At 40.2% G+C, this 21,934-nt stretch overlaps 1 protein-coding gene, 1 long non-coding RNA gene and 3 other non-coding genes across 6 annotated transcripts in view; 2 read left to right on the top strand and 3 right to left on the bottom strand.

The window, feature by feature from the left end:
* The window catches only part of smim11 (small integral membrane protein 11), a 38,461-nt gene extending 17,715 nt beyond the window's left edge, over positions 1-20,746 (bottom strand). Inside the window, exons 1-3 of one of the 2 annotated variants that reach the window (XM_024798757.2) lie at positions 20,617-20,746; positions 19,610-19,845; positions 18,349-18,855 (exon numbers count right to left, since the gene is read on the bottom strand). In XM_024798757.2, the coding sequence (XP_024654525.1) occupies positions 19,657-19,845; positions 20,617-20,631 (204 nt within the window). In that variant the 5' untranslated portion in view covers positions 20,632-20,746 and the 3' untranslated portion in view covers positions 18,349-18,855; positions 19,610-19,656. Of the gene's footprint in view, positions 1-18,348; positions 18,856-19,609; positions 19,846-20,616 lie in introns of those variants that run through there. The other variant, XM_076880462.1, reaches the window with a different exon arrangement.
* On the bottom strand, positions 7,576-9,173 carry LOC143415175 (uncharacterized). The gene is made up of 2 exons (XR_013095808.1): positions 8,675-9,173; positions 7,576-8,371 (listed from the first exon to the last, which is right to left on the bottom strand). It is a non-coding gene; the product is annotated as an uncharacterized LOC143415175 (long non-coding RNA).
* On the bottom strand, positions 17,505-17,623 carry LOC143415350 (5S ribosomal RNA). The gene has a single exon (XR_013095988.1). It is a non-coding gene; the product is annotated as a 5S ribosomal RNA (ribosomal RNA).
* LOC111501063 (5S ribosomal RNA) lies at positions 17,943-18,066 on the top strand. Its single transcript, XR_002721366.3, has one exon. It is a non-coding gene; the product is annotated as a 5S ribosomal RNA (ribosomal RNA).
* A 635-nt stretch (positions 20,747-21,381) lies between the features above and the next one.
* trnas-cga (transfer RNA serine (anticodon CGA)) lies at positions 21,382-21,463 on the top strand. Its single transcript has one exon. It is a non-coding gene; the product is annotated as a tRNA-Ser (tRNA).
* Positions 21,464-21,934: the final 471 nt, after the last annotated feature.

The raw sequence follows: 21,934 nt of genomic DNA, 5'->3' as shown, positions 1-21,934 counted from the left end.
AAGAGCTCAACGTCCAGCAGGGGGCGTTTTCCTTTTTCCTGCTCGGTACAGTTCAATGGGTCCGTGGGTGGCTCGCCATCTTGTTTCTCGCTCAGCGGATCAAACTCCGATTCTAGCTCAGCATTTCCCGATCCAAACCTTAATGGCCTACCATAACAACAAAATAAAGTGCATAAACATTCGAAAATAACACACGGGTAGCCCTTAAATAACAGTAAAAGTCCGTTTTTTCCAGCTTATTTAGCCGTAAATGAGGTGATGCCAATATGGCGCGCTGAAACACCGTCAAAGGCCTTTGAACTGCAGCCTGTGTGTCGTTTAAGCACGAATCCACCGTTTTTAACATAAAACAACATAAATCTGCTACCTTGGCTCTCCATTTGCATGAAATTAGCAATATAATACAACAAAAATTTCTTGCATGAAATAAAAGACAATTTCTGAACTCACCAAGTCCCGTTCGGTTATGTTCACAACGTCACCAAGGCAAGGACAGGTCGGAAAAAACAAAAATACATTCTCCAGAGTACAAAAATGGCTTTAAGTAGATTTTTGGCTTATTTTTACTATTTTTTTCACTCATTTAAGCAGCAGCTCTGCAAGGACTGTCTGCATTTCTCCCTCTCGAGCATCAAAAAGAAGGAACAACCCGATTGGGTGTGGCTAATCACAGGAGTCACGCTGCAGCGTGCCCTTTCACAATAAGAGTCTCAACACATATTTTAGCCATTTTACCTGAATTAACATAAAACACCATGAATTAGCAAGTTCTGTACCCTTTTAACATGTTTTTAAACACAAATGAAATCCTATACCATGAATTATATCATTGCTGATGTTTTTAATGAATTTTCTAACCATTATGATCTATTTATTGACTATTTATCACCTGTAATATATTTCTTATGACTGTTTTTACTAACAGGCTTTTATTTGTTGTTAGCTATGTTAACCAGGGTTACACCCTCCCCTCTTAAATGTATGCAAGTCCCTTTGCATAATGCATACTCAGACTACCTGGATATCATGGATTTCAATAGAGCCTGTGACAGCTTCACTTAAGCTTTGGAACAAAGACTGTACTATGCCAACAAGAGGGTTGCCTAATTGAGGGTATGTTAAGTGCTTGGGCTTTGTTCTCTCTCGGGATGATCTTCTGACTGATTGCTCTGCTTCGGGGTGATTTCTTTCAGTTTCATTGTTTACAGGTTCAGTTTCATTCACGTGAGTTTGAGTTGCTTCCTCATCATTAGTTTTCGTTGAATCCGATGCATTGTCCATTTCATTTGGTGGAGTTATTTGAGCTCCTTCCTTTGCAGGTTCAGGCAAGTTTTCCATTTCAGGTGGTTTCTCCATTTCAGGTATTTTGTCATTTTCAGGTAAGTTTTCCATATCCGGTAGGTTTCCACAATCAGGTAAATTTACAGTTTCCGTCATGTCCATGTGCTCTTGAGCAATATCAGGCACTGTCACATCTTCTGAGACTTGAGAATTGTCTGATTTGGGTTGCTCATTAGCATGGTTTGACTTAGCCTTGGGAGGAAAAACTACCTCGTATTCCTCAATCGACCTTGAGATCTCCTTGGGAGGAAGTGGAGGGTAATACAGAGGGTAGTTATCCTCCTCAGAGTGGTATTCAAGTTCAGGTTCATCAGGATCAGTTGTTGGGTGTTGACGTGTGCTTGGCCGATGAGGCTTTACTTGGACTGCTGGAGGATTTTCAGGGGCAGTTGGCAAAAACCCACAAGGTAACAAAAGGTCTCTGTGGAGAGTTCTAGTGGAACCTTGGTGATGCTCGGGTTTGACTGTGTATACTGGGAGGTTGTCTTTTTGGCTTACAACCACGTGGACGACGGACTCCCACTTATCAGCCAATTTGTTTTTTCCCCTAATCCGAACATTCCTTACAAGCACGCGATCTCCGACACCTAAGACAGATTCGGTTACATGTTTGTCATATCTAGTTTTGTTACGTTCAGCAACTTTGCTTACATTTTTGGTAGCCAGTTGGTAGCTCTCCTGAAGGTGAGATTTGAGGGCTTTAACATACTGTGAGTGAGATTGCTGCTGGCGATGGTTCAGGGGGACATTGAAGGCAAGATCAATGGGTAACCTAGGCTGTCTGCCAAACATTAACTCGTACGGCGTAAACCCTGTACTTTCATGTTTGGTGCAGTTATACGCGTGAACGAGTGGCTTAACAAAGTCACGCCAATGTTTCTTGTCTTCGTCTTTGAGTGTACCCAACATGTTTAGCAGGGTTCTATTAAACCTCTCCACAGGGTTTCCCCTGGGATGGTAGGGTGAAGTTCTGACCTTCTGAATCCCAGCTAGGTCGCATAACTCTTTGATAGTTTTTGACTCAAAGTCTGCTCCCTGATCGCTATGCAACTTCTCGGGAAAACCGTAGTGGATTATAAAGTTTTCCCACAGGGCCTTGGCTACAGTTTTAGCCTTTTGGTTGGGAGTTGTCATTGCTACAGCATACTTCGTAAAGAAATCTGTAATAACTAAGACATCTTTAGTGTTGCTGCGATCTGGTTCAATTGTCAAGAAATCAATACACACCAACTCTAGAGGTCTGGTGACTTGAATGTTTACTAGGGGCGCCGCCCTCTCTGGCAGAGTCTTTCTGCAAACACACCTGCTACAGCTTTTGATCTTTTGCTCTATGTCTGAGGCCATTTTTGGCCAGAAAAATCTGGTTCTGGTTAAATCAAGGGTCCGGTCAAGACCAAAATGACCCATGTCATCGTGAAGGCTTTTGAAAACCATAGATCTTAGACTTTCAGGAAGAACCAGCTGGTACTGTGTCTCTTCACCTACTTGTCTTTTTCTGTACAAAATCCCGTTCTGCAACTCAAGTTTGTTTAACTCACGCAGAAGGATGCTAAGTTGTGGGATCTCGTTGCGTACAGTAGGAGGAGATGTTTCACCTGTTTCAAGCTGGTGTATGATTTCACTGATAGCAGGATCGTTTGTTTGACTTTGTCTTATCTCTTCTTCTGACAAGCTTGGAATGACAGGAAAAGCATCACACTGGTCGAAACTGTCGGGAACAGCATCAACGGACGTAGACAGTGAAGTTACGAGTGGGCAGGCGAGAGCATGGTCTGTGTCAAGAGACTGGACTAGATGTTTCTCACATATTGCACTGACAGTTTGAGTGGGAACGTGAGTGAAAGGATCGGTGCCAGGCAAGTGGTGTTGCACAAACTGACGGATCCGCTCCTGTTCCTTCAGGGAGACAAGGTCATTTAATGGCTCGAGATGCGGACGACGAGATAGGCCATCTGCGTCCATGTTTTGTTTGCCTGCTCTGTACCTAAGCTGGAACTCGAAAGAGGACAGGGCGGACAACCAGCGATAGCTCGTCGCGTCTAACTTAGCGGTGGTCAAAATGTAAGTTAGGGGGTTGCTGTCAGTTATTACTGTGAAAGGACTGCCATACAAGTAATCACAAAACTTTTCCGTTACAGCCCATTTGAGGGCAAGAAACTCAAGCTTATGAGCGGGATAACGGCTTTCGCTTTTTGATAGTCCTCTGCTTGCGTATGCAATTACTCGCAACTCTCCCTCCTGCTCTTGATAAAGAGCTGCCCCTAACCCGATTGTGCTTGCATCTGTATGTAATACATAAGGCAACTTGGGATCGGCAAAGCCTAGAATTGGGGCAGAAGTCAGTTTGTCTATAATAGTCTCAAACGCTTTCTGACAACTCTCTGTCCATCTCTCCCCGAAAGGAGCTTTTGGCTGAAAGTATTGGACATAGTTGGACTTAGAGCTATTGTTTTTTCGCAGTGGGGGGTATCCAGCAGTTAGGTTGGTAAGGGGTTTTACGATCTTAGAAAAGTCCTTAATGAACCGCCTATAATACCCCGCAAACCCTAAGAAGGAGCGGAGTTCTTTCAAGTTCTTGGGACTTGGCCATGTTTTTAACGCAGCTACTTTCTCGGGGTCTGTTTCTACACCGTTTTGGGAGACAATGTGCCCCAAGTACCGAACTGACGTCTGAAAAAACATACATTTTTCAGGCGATAGCTTCAGACCGTATTCTTTGAGACGATTAAGCACATGGAGAAGGCGGGTCTCGTGTTGTTCGAGGGTTTCGGAGTAAACTATAAGGTCGTCTAGATAGACCAGGACTTCCTTAAGGTTGATGTCGCCCATACATTTCTCCATCAGCCTTTGAAATGTGCTGGGAGCGTTTGTTATGCCTTGAGGCATCCGGTTGAACTCAAAGAACCCCATCGGACATACGAAGGCTGTTTTGTGCTTATCTGCCTCATCGACCTCAATCTGGTAGTACCCACTTTTGAGGTCAAGGACCGAGAACCACTTCGATCCTGTCAAGGCGGAGAACGCTTCTTCCAAGTTAGGAAGCGCGTAGGCGTCTTTGATGGTGTTCAGATTCAACTTACGGTAATCTACACAGAGTCTTACGTCTCCATTCTTCTTCCTTACCACCACTATCGGTGAGGAAAATGGCGACTCGGATTCGCGAATGACACCTGCATCGCTTAGCTCCTGCAAATGCCTCCGTACGGCGTCAAGATCTTGTGGTCGTACGGGACGGGGTCTGTGCTTAAAAGGGGTTTCATCGCTCAGTTTGATTTGGTGTTTTACTTTGTTAGTGCAACCAAAGTCTGTATCGTGTAGTGCAAAAACCTCCGACATAGCACTTAACTTTTGTGTGATTCGTTCTTTCCATTCAGCAGGGACTGGAGAATCAGCAAAGTTAAGATTAAGCTCAGCAGGGTTTGAGCTGGGAGTCTGTTTGGACTGCTCTGTGATCTGACTGTTTGGTATGATCTCTTGAATAGCATGCATTTCAGCAATGACACTTTTCGCAGGGATAACTATGTCATGCTTACTTTCATTTCGCAGGACCACTGGAAGCTTTTGTGAGGGTTTCTCAGCAAGGGTAAGTAGACAGTTGGTGACCAAGACACCACCTGGCAAGGAGGATGTAGAGGGGGTCTCGACTACTACCCACCCACCTGAGTGTTCAGTTTTTGCGTGGACTAAACCTTCTAACACTCGAGTTTGGCCTGCAGGAATGACTTCAGGCTCTTTCCCTGACAAAGTGACAAGACCAAGGCTGTCGTCCTCTTTTTGCTTGTGTCTTTGTTGTAACACGCTCAGCACTACTCTATAACCATAAGGCAGGATACTGAGGTCTGTATTAGCCAAGGAGAGGCTTTCAAAGACAAGGTCAAGAGTGTTAGTGCCAATTAAGAGAGAAGACTGAACACTAGAGCGTGTGTCTGGAACAATTAATGCAAGAGAAGACACAGTAAGTTCAGTACCAAAACAGTTCTTTGGAAAGGTAATGTCGACACAAATATAGCCTGAATATGGAACATTCTGACCATTTGCAGCTTCGACTTCTAGCAGGTCCTGTATTGGATGGATTGCAAGGTCTGCAAGATTGTTTTCATAGAACGATCGGGACACTGTGGTCACTTGCGATCCGGTATCAAGAAGGCAGTTGCAAGCTTGATCATTGATTTTCACTTGAGCAGTGTACTTAGCTCCAATTAGACCCTTGGGTAGTTTCACAGTGGCTGATTTATTGTTTGAGAATCGTTTTTTGGGTTTATGTGAAGGCTCGGTGGGACTAGTTTTGTCCGTAGCACCCATTTGTCCCGCAATGAGGGCTCCCTTTAGTTTAAAGGCTGTGTTTGCTTGTTTCGTCTATCCCACAGCAACTGTTTTTCTTTCAACTGTTTCCTTTTGTCAGTGACTAAAGACGGGTTTGGGTCATTTGGGCACACAGAGGCAATATGGCCGTCTTCGCCGCACTGGAAGCAGTAACCAGGCCTGGGCCTACTCTTCGCAGCTTGGGATGTCAAAAGGGTTCGTTCGGGTACTTGAGAGTTGGTCTTAGCAGTAGCTTTTGGAGGGTTAGACTTTTTCCTAGGAGGGTTCGGGGTTAATGTTGCGAGATGGCTTTGAAGCTGACTGATTTGTGCCTTTAATTCTGTGACCAGATCCTTTTGAGCATCTACTGGTGGGTCTACTTTCTGGGGTTTCAATCTCGTCAGTTCACTCTGAAGCGCAGTTATTTGTGTTCGCATTTCAGTGAGATCGTCTTGCATGGTGAGCGCAGGAAAGTCAGCATTTGCAGCAATAGAGTGAGAGGCTACTTTTGGTCTGGTGGCAGCAAAATGTTTTTTCATTCGGCTTTCTTTTGCAGTATGCTTGTCCTCTTCCACTCTCAACTGTAGCAGCAGCTCGGTGAATGAGGGGGGTTTATCTTTTTTCTTTTCGAGCTGAAGATCTGTTAACAAGGCATTATCCCAACACCCCCGACAGAATTGACGCAGAAGGTGTCGGTCTGCTTCACTAGCTACGACACCGCCTCTTTTCAGAGCTTTTGAGAGAGCTGTTTGCAAGCGATGGAGGTAGTGTGAAGGCTTTTCACCTGCATCTTGTAATGTGTTGAGGAATTTGGCGAAAAGCTCGTCGCCATCCTCCACAGTGCCAAAAGCTGAATGGAGTAGTTCAAGATAAGCTGAGGGCAAGGCTTCAGGGCCCAGAGGTTTCACCACGTTGGCAGCAGGCGGTACAAGACTGTCTACGATTTTCCGCGAGCGGTGCAAGTCAGACAGATTGGGATCTTGAAGTATGAGCTCTACACTGTGGCGCCATGTATCAAAGTCCACCTCATGACTAGGACAGGGCAGTTTGCCTGAAAAATTTCTGAGGCGGAAGGAGGCGATCACTGGTGAGACAAGAGCTTCACTTCGCACTATGTGCTCTACTACAACCTTTTGCACATCAGGGTGTGTTATAAAGCTCTGTGGAATGGTAGTTTGTAGATCTGGTTGTGTCTGGTTGACTGACTCAGAATCGCTGATGCATATGTTAGCTTTGATCAGTTCTGCAGTTTCACTTTGGATAGGTTGGTCATTTGCTTGTACTTGGGTTGTTAGTTCACTTTGTGCGTCTGGGGTAGGAGCTTCTGTGCTGTGTGTGACTGACTGAGCACATTGGGAAAGGTGTTCATGCAGAACAGCTTCAAAAGATTTGCCACTAAGTCTAGCAATGTTTTGCAGTTCATTGAAAAAACTGTTGGTGGCGACGTTGGTAACAGCTGCGATGTACTCAGGTGACAGGGCTCGTATCTGATAAGTGACTTCATTTGGACATTCAAGTGTGTAGGGTAGTAAGGGTTCAAGTGTCGACAGAGCAGATCCACTCTCATACTCTACAATAGCATTTTTGTGGTAAGAACACTTAGGGTCATCTATCTTAAGGGTTCTTGCTGTTCGACCATATCTGCTTAAAAAGTCTTTTAAAGCTTCATCAGCGTCTGTGCCTGTAATCCCACTAACAATAACTGAGTTTGGGATTTTAACATTTTCTCTGTCAACTATTTCCATTTTGCCGGACTTGGCCTATTTTTGAGGTCTGGGTCAGGAAAAAAGCTTGAGGGATCAATTACTACTCCTGGCTGGCTCGCCACTTCTGTAACACTTCTGGAGTCGTTACAGTATACTAGGACCAGTTAGGTTCGACTACTAGAGCAGTAATGAGCGTAGCATGTAATAAAGACCACAGACCAGTAAATACGTTTAAATTGCCGGCTTATTATTTTGTGAAGACAGAGAATAGACAGTTATAGACACATTACATAAAACATTCAACATCACACATTTAAGGAAAACAAGATGTTTTCTTTCCCCTTCTTAGTTCAGTATGTTCTGTCAGTTCATCCTATTTATCTCAAAACCTTTTATTTGGCTTTAGAAGGATGTTATTTTCAACCTAGGTTATTGTTTTATTTATTTCAAGTTCTAAGTTCAAGTTTATCCTTTGATCTATTTGCATTAACACTGTGTTATTTTAAATCAAGTTCAGTTCTTTAGGCCCAAGATTTAATTTAATCCTGGTCTAGGTTCACCTTTAAATTCTCAACCAGTTCTTATTTTGTTTTAACCCAACAAAATTATTTACACTTCCATTAACACCATTACAGCATTAAAATGTAAGGTTGACCAAAATAAATTACAAAAATAAATAAATAAATGTAAAACTGAAAACAATTCAGCAAAAGGCTGTATAAATCCCTTAAACAAACAAATAAACAAAAGAAAGTTGTCTTTGTGTCCTTTAACTATTAGTCCTGGAATTACTCCGAATGATTATCCAGTGCTTTGAAAAGTCCGCTGTTCTTTTGCAGAGGTGTATGGATTAATCCTACCAGTTTTATCAGCGAAAGAGCTCAACGTCCAGCAGGGGGCGTTTTCCTTTTTCCTGCTCGGTACAGTTCAATGGGTCCGTGGGTGGCTCGCCATCTTGTTTCTCGCTCAGCGGATCAAACTCCGATTCTAGCTCAGCATTTCCCGATCCAAACCTTAATGGCCTACCATAACAACAAAATAAAGTGCATAAACATTCGAAAATAACACACGGGTAGCCCTTAAATAACAGTAAAAGTCCGTTTTTTCCAGCTTATTTAGCCGTAAATGAGGTGATGCCAATATGGCGCGCTGAAACACCGTCAAAGGCCTTTGAACTGCAGCCTGTGTGTCGTTTAAGCACGAATCCACCGTTTTTAACATAAAACAACATAAATCTGCTACCTTGGCTCTCCATTTGCATGAAATTAGCAATATAATACAACAAAAATTTCTTGCATGAAATAAAAGACAATTTCTGAACTCACCAAGTCCCGTTCGGTTATGTTCACAACGTCACCAAGGCAAGGACAGGTCGGAAAAAACAAAAATACATTCTCCAGAGTACAAAAATGGCTTTAAGTAGATTTTTGGCTTATTTTTACTATTTTTTTCACTCATTTAAGCAGCAGCTCTGCAAGGACTGTCTGCATTTCTCCCTCTCGAGCATCAAAAAGAAGGAACAACCCGATTGGGTGTGGCTAATCACAGGAGTCACGCTGCAGCGTGCCCTTTCACAATAAGAGTCTCAACACATATTTTAGCCATTTTACCTGAATTAACATAAAACACCATGAATTAGCAAGTTCTGTACCCTTTTAACATGTTTTTAAACACAAATGAAATCCTATACCATGAATTATATCATTGCTGATGTTTTTAATGAATTTTCTAACCATTATGATCTATTTATTGACTATTTATCACCTGTAATATATTTCTTATGACTGTTTTTACTAACAGGCTTTTATTTGTTGTTAGCTATGTTAACCAGGGTTACAAGTGCAGTGTGTGATCTGGACACAAGCGATGGAGGCCCAACTTGTAGAACGTTGGGAAGCTCGTCCCAGCTTCCCAACACGCAAATGAGAATCTGCGGATGCAAAATGCGGAACACACAAATCTAACCGGTTAACGTAAAAAACATTTTAGCTGGAACACCGGAGCTGTGAGCTCCAAAAACATCAGAGCACTTTTGCAAACATGTTCTATTTTGACCAGCTGACCAGATGGGAACTTTACGCCACTACATTCACAAAAAAATGGGTAGTACACATTTCCTGTAAAATTAAAGTAACATAATTACAAGGAACATTTTTATTAATCAACTTCATGTAATATTTATTATGTTTGGTGCATTAATTAACAGTTCATGACCTTTTGCTATTAAGTATTAAACCAAACATGTGTAAAACTGTACACAGACAGAGACTCATATCTTTACATATTTGGCTGTGCAGACAAACAGCTTATAAATTGGTTTTTTTTGTAGTCATGTTTGTGTAGCGCTTCATGTTGATGTATATATGCCATATATGGGCTCAAAGACACAAAGTTGACAGGAAATGTGGTTGCTAAGCTGCTGCTATGTGCGCTGAATCTATTTATGGCTAAGGCAGTTGTGTAGTATAAAAAGGGCTGACATGGAAATCACTGATCTTTTTTACTCTTGTCCCTTGGCTTTCTTTCGTGGTCCTTTTTGAGTGATCCCCAGCTTGACACAGGTCAGTCTTTAGACTTGTTATATTTTAACTTTGATTTTATGTCTCTTTACTTTTGCATAACCTTTTACTTGAGTGTAATAAAACTTCAGGTCACGATTAACTTTTTCATCCGAGTATTAAAAACAATTTTTATATTTAAAAAGATGTTAGTTTGTCCAATTTCTCATGAGTGCAGATGTGGTAAAACACATATTTTTATCATTTAAGTACAAATGTACAAGTACATGTGCTTGGGTTAAAATTAGTCTAGTAAACTTTGAGATTCAACTTCTTTACTCAAAAGTGAGGAAAATAAAATCTCTAAAATGTACTTGAGTACATTTTAAAGCCTATTTCTACAATCTATTTTGGTGCAAAGCTAAACAAACCTCATTACTAATATAATAAAAAATATAAAGAAATTAAAACTTTATTTAAACTTAAATTATAATTATAATGAATATAATATGTTATCCTGTAATCTTCTGTAACACAAGTAGAGAAAAACAAAGTTTTAAAAAAGTTCTATTTGCTGTTGTCAACATCGTAAACAGGCCAACTGACCTCAACACCTAAATATTTGAAGTTTCTATTGTGAGCTCCAATAGATGTGGCAGACATGGCAGAAACACACCAGACAGAATAATACAGTGGAAGTAAAACCTGGAGCTAGGAAATTAGAGTGCCAGTCAACTGGTTCAGGTGCAGCAGGTGGGAGGATCCTCCTAATTGCTCACAAGTATTTGGCTGCTTCACTTCGTTTGTTCCAAAAAAACATGTCAGCTTTTAGATGCATGTTGACTGTTTACTTTCCTAACATTACTATTTTTCATATTTTACTTCCATGTATCATATACAGTCAACTTTACATAATTTCTGTTTAAACAAATATCTTCATTCAAACTGATCTTACATGCAGCTGCTGTTCATTCAACCATTTAGTTTATTAACTTATAGCAATTAATCTGACATTTCAGAGAATTTCCTTCCCTGAAGATCTTCATTGATCCCTGCGTCAGAGAGCCGACTCCCACCAAACACTGCACTGCACAACAAATCACTCTGCTAACTGAAGAAAGAGGTAAAAGTAATACATCTTTACCAGTTGTTGTTTTGGTTCATCCAACTGGGATCATCCAGTTTGTTGTATTAAATGTGTATTTTAAATGTGTTTTAATGTGTAAGCATGTTCAAATGGTAAAACGTTTCAGAAACAAACAAACTGACTACTTTACTTACTCTTATCAGTGTTCTTTTTTTGTCTTCAAAATAGAAATATGAAGCTCTCCATTTTCTTGCTGGTGGTGCTCTCTGTCACTGTGCTCTGTGTGGATTACGAACATGTTAAGAAGGTCAAAAATCAGCGTATCATCGAACCAGACACAAAAATGTCGTCTGTTTCTTCTAGCAGATCAGCACAAGAAAGTGTTGACGAACGTGTTGACAAACGTGTTGACAACTTTATAAACCAGCATATCATCAACACAGAAGCGTCATGTGATAAACTAATAGAAGACCGGAAGATCAAAGATGTTAATGGTAAAGATAAAAAAAAAAGAAACACCTTCATCTTTAGCACTTTTAAAAAGGTCAAAGATATTTGTAAAGAAGAACAACGTGTTTATAAAAATGACAATCTTTATAGAAGCTCTGAAGAGATGGAGCTTTTGCACTGCAAACTGCAAAATGACAAAAGAAAATACGAAGGCGTAAAGATAAAGAAGCATATTGAAATTGCATGTGTGGAAATCGGCCGTGGTCTTCAACCTGTACACTTGCAATGCTGCTGTTGATTTGAGAGCTGCTCTGTACTCACTGTGATCTTTCTATCATTGTTTCATGATGTTGCTTTGGATTTCTTCAGATTTGGAATTCTTAAGACTTTGTAAAGTTTGCATAAACAATAATGGGAATATTATTATTAAGGAAATATGGAAGAATTGTTTGTAAGTGAATGTGGAATAATACCACAATCACAAGAGTTATTGAAAGAACTTTTGACTTTCTTGTCTCACTTGCATAAGTAAACATTACATTCTGACATTTTTTTCTAACCGGCTGTTCATCCTGTTCTCTCAGATCACAGACATTGCTTGTCTTTCAGCATTCAATAAATAATCTACAAAAAAAACCAAGTTGCTGCTCCAGAGAATTTTTTTATACTTAAAGCAAAGCTCTTGTAAAACCACAAACACTCACTGGTTTTAAAATCATTGATGAAGAGAGGAGCTACAGATTTTGTCTTAGTGCTGAGGTCTGAGTTAGTGCTGGAGTTCATCTGGACTGCATTGGATTTCTATCTGCTCCATGTGTGGGAATAAGCAGAGACAACTAACAAAGAACTTTCAGCAGTAGGGCTGGGCCATATATCGAGTTTTTAAATATATCGATATATTTTTATACGAGATATGAGATGTGACAATATCGTTTACATCAATATTGTCTATTTTACATTATAATTATACTTGTGGAGCCACAATTTTGTCTCTCTTTCGTCCACTTTTGTCTTTGACAACAAAAAGAATAAATGGCTCTGTATTTGGTGCTTGTTTATGTGTTTCTATGCAAAAGCACCCTGTGATGTTAATGATAGGGGTGCAACAATACTCGTATTGATATTGAACCATTCGATACAGTGTTTTCGGTTCGGTATGCATATGTATCGAACAATTCAACATTTTTAATTTATTTTATCAACTTTTCTTCTGACGATGCTGTCTGTGTTGAGCACTCAGTGGATCTGTGTTCGACTACTCCGCCTAGGCTGCACTGTCGAGTGTAGATCCACTGAGCGCAGCGCAAGCTAGCAAGACTGAAGCTCAGCTCGTTGCAACATGGCAACTGCCTCACGCTACCCGAAATTGAACCTCCCCCACCGTCATTGAGATCTGGCATTTGGAACTATCTCGGTTTTCATGTGAAGCATGACCCAGATGGTAAGCGCATCATGGACAAAAGTAAAACAGTATGTTGGATGTGCCACGCAATGCTCAATTGGTGGGAACTAGTGCGTTAGCGCAGTTAGCGTGTTAACATTTTGACGCCGTCCAGCCCCACGCACGGGTCGATCCACGGTAACTCGTTAACGGAGATTTGCAGCGTTATGGCGTTAATGTCATTTTAACAAGGTTAACGCTGACAGCACTAGTGGGAACAGAACGAATATGACTGCACATTTACGCCGACATCATCCTAGTGCAAAGACAAGTGGAAGCAGACAAAAACAACAAGCACGCATGCTACAAACTTTACCTGAGTCATTTAGACAGCCATTAGCACAGGATTCTCCTTATGGGGACCTGATATGTTTAATATGCTGCTGAGAATATAGCCCAGAAGAAGCGTATAGTATAGCTTTTATTTTGGAAAGAGCCATTTCTCTGTAATAAACTCTCTTTTTGCATTGAAAAAATATCGAACTGTGACACCAAAGTATCGAACCGAACCGTGAATTTTGTGTATCATTGCATCCCTAGTTAATGATGACCATGTCTCTCAATTTGAAATGACTCCAACAAAGTTACATTTTTGTTTTTAATATGCTTTTAATTCTATTAACAGACTCAGTTCTATTAACAGCTCTCTGATATACATTAGCATTATAATATTAGGGAGAAAACTGGCCGTCCCTGTTCAGTCATTAATAATAAATAACCTCTTAGTTCACTTGCCTCAGTTCTGCTGTGTTCACGACATCAGCGGAGCGGGAGGTGGCTTACTGGGCTTAAGCCCGGGTTGTTGTTTCAGAAGCCCGGGGTCTTTTGGAGTGTAATTTGTTTCATAGTTAGTTGCCTGACTGACAACTGTATAAAACAAAAACTACACACAATATTCAAAGCACATAGCGCACAGTCCTAAATTCCCCCTAATTTTGCTATGATCCGAGCTCAGGCACTAGCCGACTGAGCAGAGGCGGAGCCAGACATCTTATAGGGCTTTGGAGCGTGATGTCACGTGAGGGGGGGCCACGTCCCCTCCCGCCATGACAATAGGCCAAACAAAGCACAGGGAACCTCCAAAAGTTGATTCTGTTCATCTGGACGTAGCAATTTGTGGGAGAAACGTTTCGTCACTCATCCAAGTGACTTCTTCAGTCTCAGCTGACTGCAGGTTTCCTCAATCTTATAAACAGTACATTTGCATAATGACTGAAACCAGCCGACTGATCAACAGCCATGAGTACCATTCACAGAGAGTTGGGGAATGGCTGCAATCACAGTTAAAACCTTCGTAGAAAAATAAGTCCAGTATTACAGAATGAAATCAAATTATTGTGTTTGTTGGTGAGAAAACTTACAAACATACAGTACAGCACTTCAGAGTCACACTGCTAGCGATCGAAGATTTAAGTAAATTTGACAGCTGATCAAGACGCAGAACACAATGCGCTGTAAAAAAAAAAAAAAAAAAAAGCATGTAAAATTGCAAAAACCAAACTGCGACACAGCGAGGCCACGTTATAGCAAGGGACCACTGTATTATATATGCAGGACACCTTGAACTAGTTTTTTTTTAATTCAGCAGCAAGTCAATGCTGTCATGTAAAGTCTGAATTCAAACACAGGTTGGGGAAACCTGCACTGAGCTGACTGAAGATATCAAACATTTCCAGTAAGACATTTGACCAGGTCTTTTAAGACTTCCCATTAACCAAGCAGCATTCTCAAGCTGCTGCTGCACTGTTAAGAGATTCATAACTTAATCCTCATAGCACAGTCAGAAGAAAACAAACAAACATACAGTCATGTGGAAAAGATTGTTTTCATAGAAATCTATTGCATACTCTGAAAAACTAAGAACACTCCAGGATTCAGTCATTTACCTTTTAGCAGCAATAGTGTCACCAAATTGTTTCTGTATGACTATCAGTGTTTCACAAGGATGTTTGGCTCACTCTTCTTTACATTGTTTCTTCACATCATTGAAGTTTCTGACATTTATTTATGTGTTTATATGTTGACAGCTGGTATGAGATTGCAACTTTACTACCAAACTTGCATCCATGCAGACTTTCTCTTTGCAACCCTTCCAACCAAGCCACACTTATTCAACCTTTTTCTAATTGTACTGTCATGGACTTTAATATTTAACATGCCAACTGAGGCCTGTAGAGTCTGACATATAATCTTGGATTTTTGAGCTTTTTCTGACCATTGCACAGTTTGACCTTGGCGTGAATTTTCTGGGACATGATTCCTGGGAAGATTATGATAATTGTGTTAACTGTCAAATATTATGCTTTCGTAAAGGTGCTCACACTTGCTGATAAACAGTTAATCAAGTGCAGTTCATTAGCAGCATCTGGCTGCTATTACAAATGAAGAAGATAATTATCTTCTTCATTTGTATTGAAGCATTAAAGTTGCTTTCTGAATTACAGGAGGCTGTCTGGTGTGAAGCAATAAACTGAGAACGTATCACCCTCTAGAGTCTACAGACAAAGCATCCAAATCACGTGATTGATTTAAGATGACATCAAACCCTCACTGAGTCTCGTTTCAGTTTGGGTCAGAAATGCGGACGCCAAACTACATACCAGTTTTGAAAATCACCTTTAGTGCAAGAAGAAACAGTAAAAACGGCATCTTCTAAGGAAAAATGTAAATAAAACACAACTTCAATTTCCTATTGGGGGGGAATGCAGCATGACAGCCAAAATTATATGACAGCATGTGGTATTTGCTATGGAAAGGGGTTCTTGGAGTGAATGCAAAATAAAGAACAGCAACACTGACAGCAAATTTTGAGATTTGAGAGATTTCTGGAATTTTTTGACTGTGTAGTCTAGCTTTGTGTGTGTGTGTACGTGTGTGTGTGTGTGTATGTTTGTTTATCAAAAATACAGTCAGAATGAAATAATAACTGTAAATTCTTATTTGTACTGTTGTTCTGAAAAGAATGAACTCAAACAAGGCAAAATAAGCAGTTTGTAAAAGTGAAATTAATGAAGGTAAACTCAAAAGTAACCAAAAACTGCCATTTATAACCTTAAATTACACAAAGATTGCATTATAACATATGTAGTTAGTGTGATAACATCTAGAGTTATTGCATTCATAGAAGTTTCTTCTGCTCTCAGAACAGATTCAGTTGTTCACAGTTTTGGCACACGGTGCATTACCAAGCTGCAAACACTCATAAGGTGCTGAGTTGTGGTCATGAAAAGAAGAAAGTGGTTAGCGAAAATTCTGTGATGCAGTGTCATCTGATGGTTGTGACACCACGGCTTCACGGAAAGTCATGTATTGAATATTTTCTCATGCAGTTTTTTATTCTGTATATTTCATGTTCATTTACTTGACCAAGCCTCTGATGTGTAAATCAGATCCAACTGAATGTCATCAGAACATATTATATTATGAAATTTGTTTTCTTTTACTAATAAGTCGAGGTTGAGGATTTGGAGTAGCACTGAATATAGAAGTTTTCTATCTCTGATGATCAGTTTCAATGGTTGATTGTAAACTCACTTTACTAGTCCTCCTCCTTCATTATTCCATCCGGCAAATCAGCCCCGGAGCATGATCCTACCACCACCAGGCTTAACATCTGATACAGTGTTCTCAGATTTCAAAGGATCACCTTTGATACATCAAACATACTGTTGTCATTGTGGCCATATAGCTCAGTCATAGTCTAGTCTGCCCAGAAAGCTGTCTTTCCAGAAGGGGTTGGGATCCTCAGTTCACAGTAATAACAAATTCCCACTGATCTAAGGGGGACTCTTTGGTCTTCTTCCAGTCCTTGGCCAAGTGGTAACATATCCAAACAACTTGTAATTACAAACGATTATTTGAACCGAATCTGTAAGTGTATAAAAATGGCTTAAAATGGTTTACAGTGAGTTCCTTGGACTTTCTGTTGTTCTAAATATTGGTCAATCCAACAAGTGCTTTCAAGCTGATCCTTTTTACGCTGCGAAGAGAAACTAACACTTGTAGTCGGCCATGATCACTAATGAGAAGTTAATAGGGCTTGTTGAGTTATGAGGTGCAGAACCTTCAGCACCTCACATGAAAAGATTTGACTGTGTGTATGCTTTTGGCACTGTGTGTATTTGAGAAAATCCAAAATAAATTCAAACTTGTTTTTGAAAGCTGTTTTATAAATTTCAGTGGTATATTATTCATGCAATAGGGAGTTGTCTTCTTCAACTACTGGGGCTGAAATAAGTTCATCTAGTTTAGAAACTTCCACTGAACAGTCTATTATAGTGTCAGAACTAAGCATATGCTTTTAAGAACTTAAACACTTTAAATGAGAATAATAGAAATTTTCCTTTATAGCTTCTACTCAAGTACAATCAATAAAGAAAACCACAGACTCTTTGATGTTTGTTTTGAAGGAAAAGTAATTTCCTGTAAATGTTTATCTGTGTGAGATTTTTCAGAAAACATCAATTTTGTTTAAACGTGAGATACATGGCCTATTCTTTCCTTGTTCTACTTTTATCTCATCATTAATCTGATTACTGTTTAAGACAAGATGGAAATATAATATTCTCATGTTAAAAAGATAGAAAAAAGATTTTATTACCCAGAAATCTAACTTTTCATGCCTGTGAGCATAAACATGAGCAGCAGCGCCCTCTGCAGTTTGTGTGTGTAAGTGCAAAAGCTTACAGCACCTGGTATTCCCAGGCGGTCTCCCATCCAAGTACTGACCAGGCCCGACCCTGCTTAGCTTCCGAGATCAGACGAGATCGGGCGTGTTCAGGGTGGTATGGCCGTAAGCGAAAGCTTTGCTATATAAAGGGCATTTTATAAGTGGCAAGTGTCTCACAGTTTGATATATATTATTGTGCCAAGCTTTATATGTTACAGCGAAAGCATGCAGCTATTCGTTGTTTACTGCAGCTTCAACACTGAGCTGCAGAAATACTTTTCCCACAGTAACATCTCCATAATAACATATGTTAGATTATTATAGAACCGTGTGTTTTGTAATTCTAACATTTTTGTCATTTGGAGACTTTAACTTCTATACAGAAGAGAAAACGTGTGCATGTGTCATCACAGCATGTTTAAAAAGGCTGTTTCTGTGCTCTTCTCTTGCTTACGGCCATACCATACCACCCTGAACACGCCCGATCTCGTCTGATCTCGGAAGCTAAGCAGGGTCGGGCCTGGTCAGTACTTGGATGGGAGACCGCCTGGGAATACCAGGTGCTGTAAGCTTTTGCACTTACACACACAAACTGCAGAGGGCGATAAAACTCTCACTACTCCTTCCTGTAGTCTCTAGTTTCCTCCTGCTTTCCTTGAAGCACAAAAGCGCCTCGCTGATCATTTCCTAGATGCTAATCAAGGAATATTTAAGGAATATTTCCTTTTGACAGTAACTACTATAGAACCTAGAGCAGCACCTCACTGTCAATAACAGATTAAACGCACAAATCACAGTACTATTGCAGAGTATAACATGGAGACAAGTAAGTTAGAGAAAAAACAACAACAAGATGTGACATGTTGGATTTAATATAATTATAAAAAGCAGAAACAAAGTTTTGGTTTATAGTTTACAGAATTTTACAGGAAAAAAAAACACTGCGTCATATTCATATAAATGCACCGATCTGACAGACTTGCACAGGTACAAAGCAAAGGAAGTGTTGAGTTCATCTGCATGGAGCCTGAATGACCGCCTCAGCAGATCATGTATGTGGCATACGGCCAACACTGGACCAATGAGCAAGCTTTACCTCATCCCTGTCCTCTCATCTTAGTATGCATACTGAAGTTTGCATGTTACGGAGTTTTGGGGGGTTTTTTGTTGTTGTTTTTGGCTGTCATATTTTCCTTTTTAAAAAAACGGCATCTTGAAATGTAAAAATGTGCTCGACAGTCCTGCTGCTTTAACCACAAATCATTTCCTGAAACTTGGAAAGTGTCCCTGTTGCTGAAAATCACACATCTTCATCATATTTGGAGGAAATGGCTTGCAGCTCTGGTCGGTAAGATGTTTCCCTGGAAGAGAGAGAAGGACATTTGAGAGATTGATGACTCACAAGAGTCTAATCACATCAGTCCAACCAGTGGTTACTTGTATTAGTTTATTAATTAGAGATGAACCGATCTGATATTACGTATCGGTCTGATACTGACGTAAATGACTGGATCGGATATCAGAAAGAAATTTTTAAAAAATGTAATCCGATCCATTAAATATCACGAAAGCATCTCACAAGACTTGCAACACGACGTAACTCAGCTCATAACCGTAGCACGTTGGAGCAGTATGCGTCACGTGATAGAGCGGCTGTGGCGTGCGAGACCTGTCGGCGGTCTGGTTGAGCAGTTGGAGCCTTGCTACAAACCGGCATTTCATCTTCGAGAAAGTGATCCCAGAGAGAAGTAAAGCAAATGTGTAAGTTCATCTCTGAATGTTTGTAAAGCATTCCCACGTTAAGCTTAACAACCGATATATGGAGCGACTGCCTCTTCTCTCTCCCTCCCTCTCCTGCTGCTACTTCAGTCATGAAACTGATCAATGATCAGCTGATCGGCTTTTCTGTCGCGACTCCGTCTCTCTTGTTTGTTTTTGGCCCACTTTGCACCAGAAAAAGGAAACCAGCAGCTAAACAACAGCAGCCCATTAAAGCTTGATAAGCTGTTGTTTGAATTTATTTAATATTACTTTCTACAGTAATAAATAAAAGAAAGACAGTTAGAACAACCAGTGGTGCCGTCATGCATTGTTTGTTGCTTATCATGTAATTACCATGTCTTCCCCGTGTACAGCAGCTTCTGCTCCTCTCCCTCCACTCGTCAGTCTTCCTTCAGGTTATCAATGAGCTCCTGCGTCTGCTGGGCCAGCCTCCTCTTCTCAGCCTGCTGCTTCTTCAGGGCCGCCTCTGCTTTCTTACTCTGGTAGATCTTCACCCCAGCAAACCCCAGACACAGCAGCAGCGTCTTCAGGGCTAAGATGTAGAAAAGCAAGGGGACGTTGTCCAAAGCCTGAGCATAGATAAGGGTACATATTTAACATAAATATGTATATAAATATATATGCAGAAATACTGTTTGTTAGAGAGTTTCTTTATAGTATTTCTGTTTTTTTCTGTTAGATTTAAGAGGTTTGCTGCAAAAGAAATGTCTGGAACAGTCTGGGACCCCAGAGGAGATTTTCCTCCTCCTCTCTTCTACCTCAGCTGCTTATGCAGGAGGTGGCAGTTATAAAAAGGACAAACAGCTGCACACCATGTGCTTTATGAGCTTGTAGCTGCACCGGGTCACACACACTTGTCATTACCGAAACAGCATTCAAAATCTTTGTATTTTAAAAATTTTCTTTACATAATAATTTAAATTAAGCATCCTATAAGAAAATTTCTAATTCCCACATTCGGCATAGATATTATCTAGCAAGTGACCGCGGCTTTAATGTTTCTACTAGTCACCTCTATTAACGCTATTATCAGCTTATTTCTGTGGTTAAATATAACAACACGTTTAAAAACTGGAGATGCCACTTGCGGTTTAAAACATACAGGAATATACACGCAGAGAGAGAGAGAGATGTATATGCTATTTGATATATGACGATAGTAAAAGTTTTGGACGCGGTTGTAACAAATAACGCGAGAGTCTATGGTAACGTTAGCTTTAAGCTAGTGACAGCTGCGGCAAAAAAGGAGCAAAAGAAAACCTAAACGAGCACAAGAGTTATACACTCATAGCCAAGCGTGCATTTGGTCCATTTAAAATGATATATCTACTGATGGTTACCTTCCAGTTAATCATTTTTCGCTCCTGTGATGGTGCAGTCGTTCTCAGTCAGCAGCCAGAGAGCTATTAGTGGTCGCGAGAAGAAGGCGGAGCTTACAGTAACTGGCCAATAGAAATGCGATATCTGCTAGCTGGCACTTATGCTACATTCAAAGTTCATGGAGTAAATCAAATCGAACCAACTCGTAAGACGAGTTGGAATACATCAAATAATGTGGAAACATTAATTTACATCAATCTAATGGTAGAAAACGACCTTAAACATTAAAGGGATTAAATTATTATTATTATTATTTTTAAAACTCGGCTTTTCCTCATTTCCTACTGAAGTGGAATGCATCATTACTAATGGCAGTGCCGATGTACGGGGAGTGTGACTGACTCGTACCTGCTTGAAGGTTCTAGTAGTCAAGTAAACTAGATATACATTACATCTTCCATTTCTGTGTGCTCACAGAAGAGAAGTCGGTAACAACATTTGCTCAAAAACAATGTAAAATATGTAATATATCCGGTCTATTAGGTCAATAAGGAAACTCAAAGGCTTTTGATAACTGGTGCTTGCTAATGGATAATTTTGCCAGTTAAGAAATTGGCCCATTCATAGTCTTTGTTGCTGTGTTCTATAGGACGAATTCTTCGTAATGTTATAATGACGTTTTGATAAAGAGTGCGTGTCCGACAATACATAAACTTTAAGCTTGTCATACGTCGGCTTTGTGTCTTGGGTTGTATACCAGTATGCCGGCTTCTTGGGCATGCGTAGTCACGGTGGCCGAGAGGTTAAGGCGTTGGACTCGAAATCCAATGGGGTTTCCCCGCACAGGTTCGAATCCTGTTCGTGACGAAATTTAATTTATGTTATCCATTAAAGTGCAAGCTGAAGCCGAGGTGCTAGCTAGCTGAAGTGTTCCTCCCTTACAAGTACGAGCATAATTTCAATATATATAACTGAGTTTTGTTAATTTCATATTCAGTTACACATTACAAATGTAACAGGTAAATACTTTTAGTTTTAAATTGTTAGCTTTGATAACTCATTAGTTTGAGCAAATTAGTTATATTTCTGCTACATAAATGGGTGATAATTACTTAGTATAATTCTTTTTTTTAATCTGTCTTTATCTGTCTTTTTCCCCCTTTCCCACTAAAGTTGAATGTAACATTACTAATGTATTTGTAAGGTAATTGTTTTTTTGTTGTTGTTTTTTTCTTTTTTATATTATGTGTGTTTATTGTGGGGTGGCACTTCTATTTGTACTCAAAGGAGCTTGCAAAGAAAAGCGTCTGGACTTCTTTAAGTTGCTTGAAGACGTTT

Source organism: Maylandia zebra, linkage group LG23, assembly GCF_041146795.1.
Source record: "Maylandia zebra isolate NMK-2024a linkage group LG23, Mzebra_GT3a, whole genome shotgun sequence".
NCBI classification, from domain to species: domain Eukaryota; kingdom Metazoa; phylum Chordata; class Actinopteri; order Cichliformes; family Cichlidae; genus Maylandia; species Maylandia zebra.
Note: the sequence above shows the minus strand (reverse complement) of the source record. Positions and strands in the feature narration are given on the sequence as shown.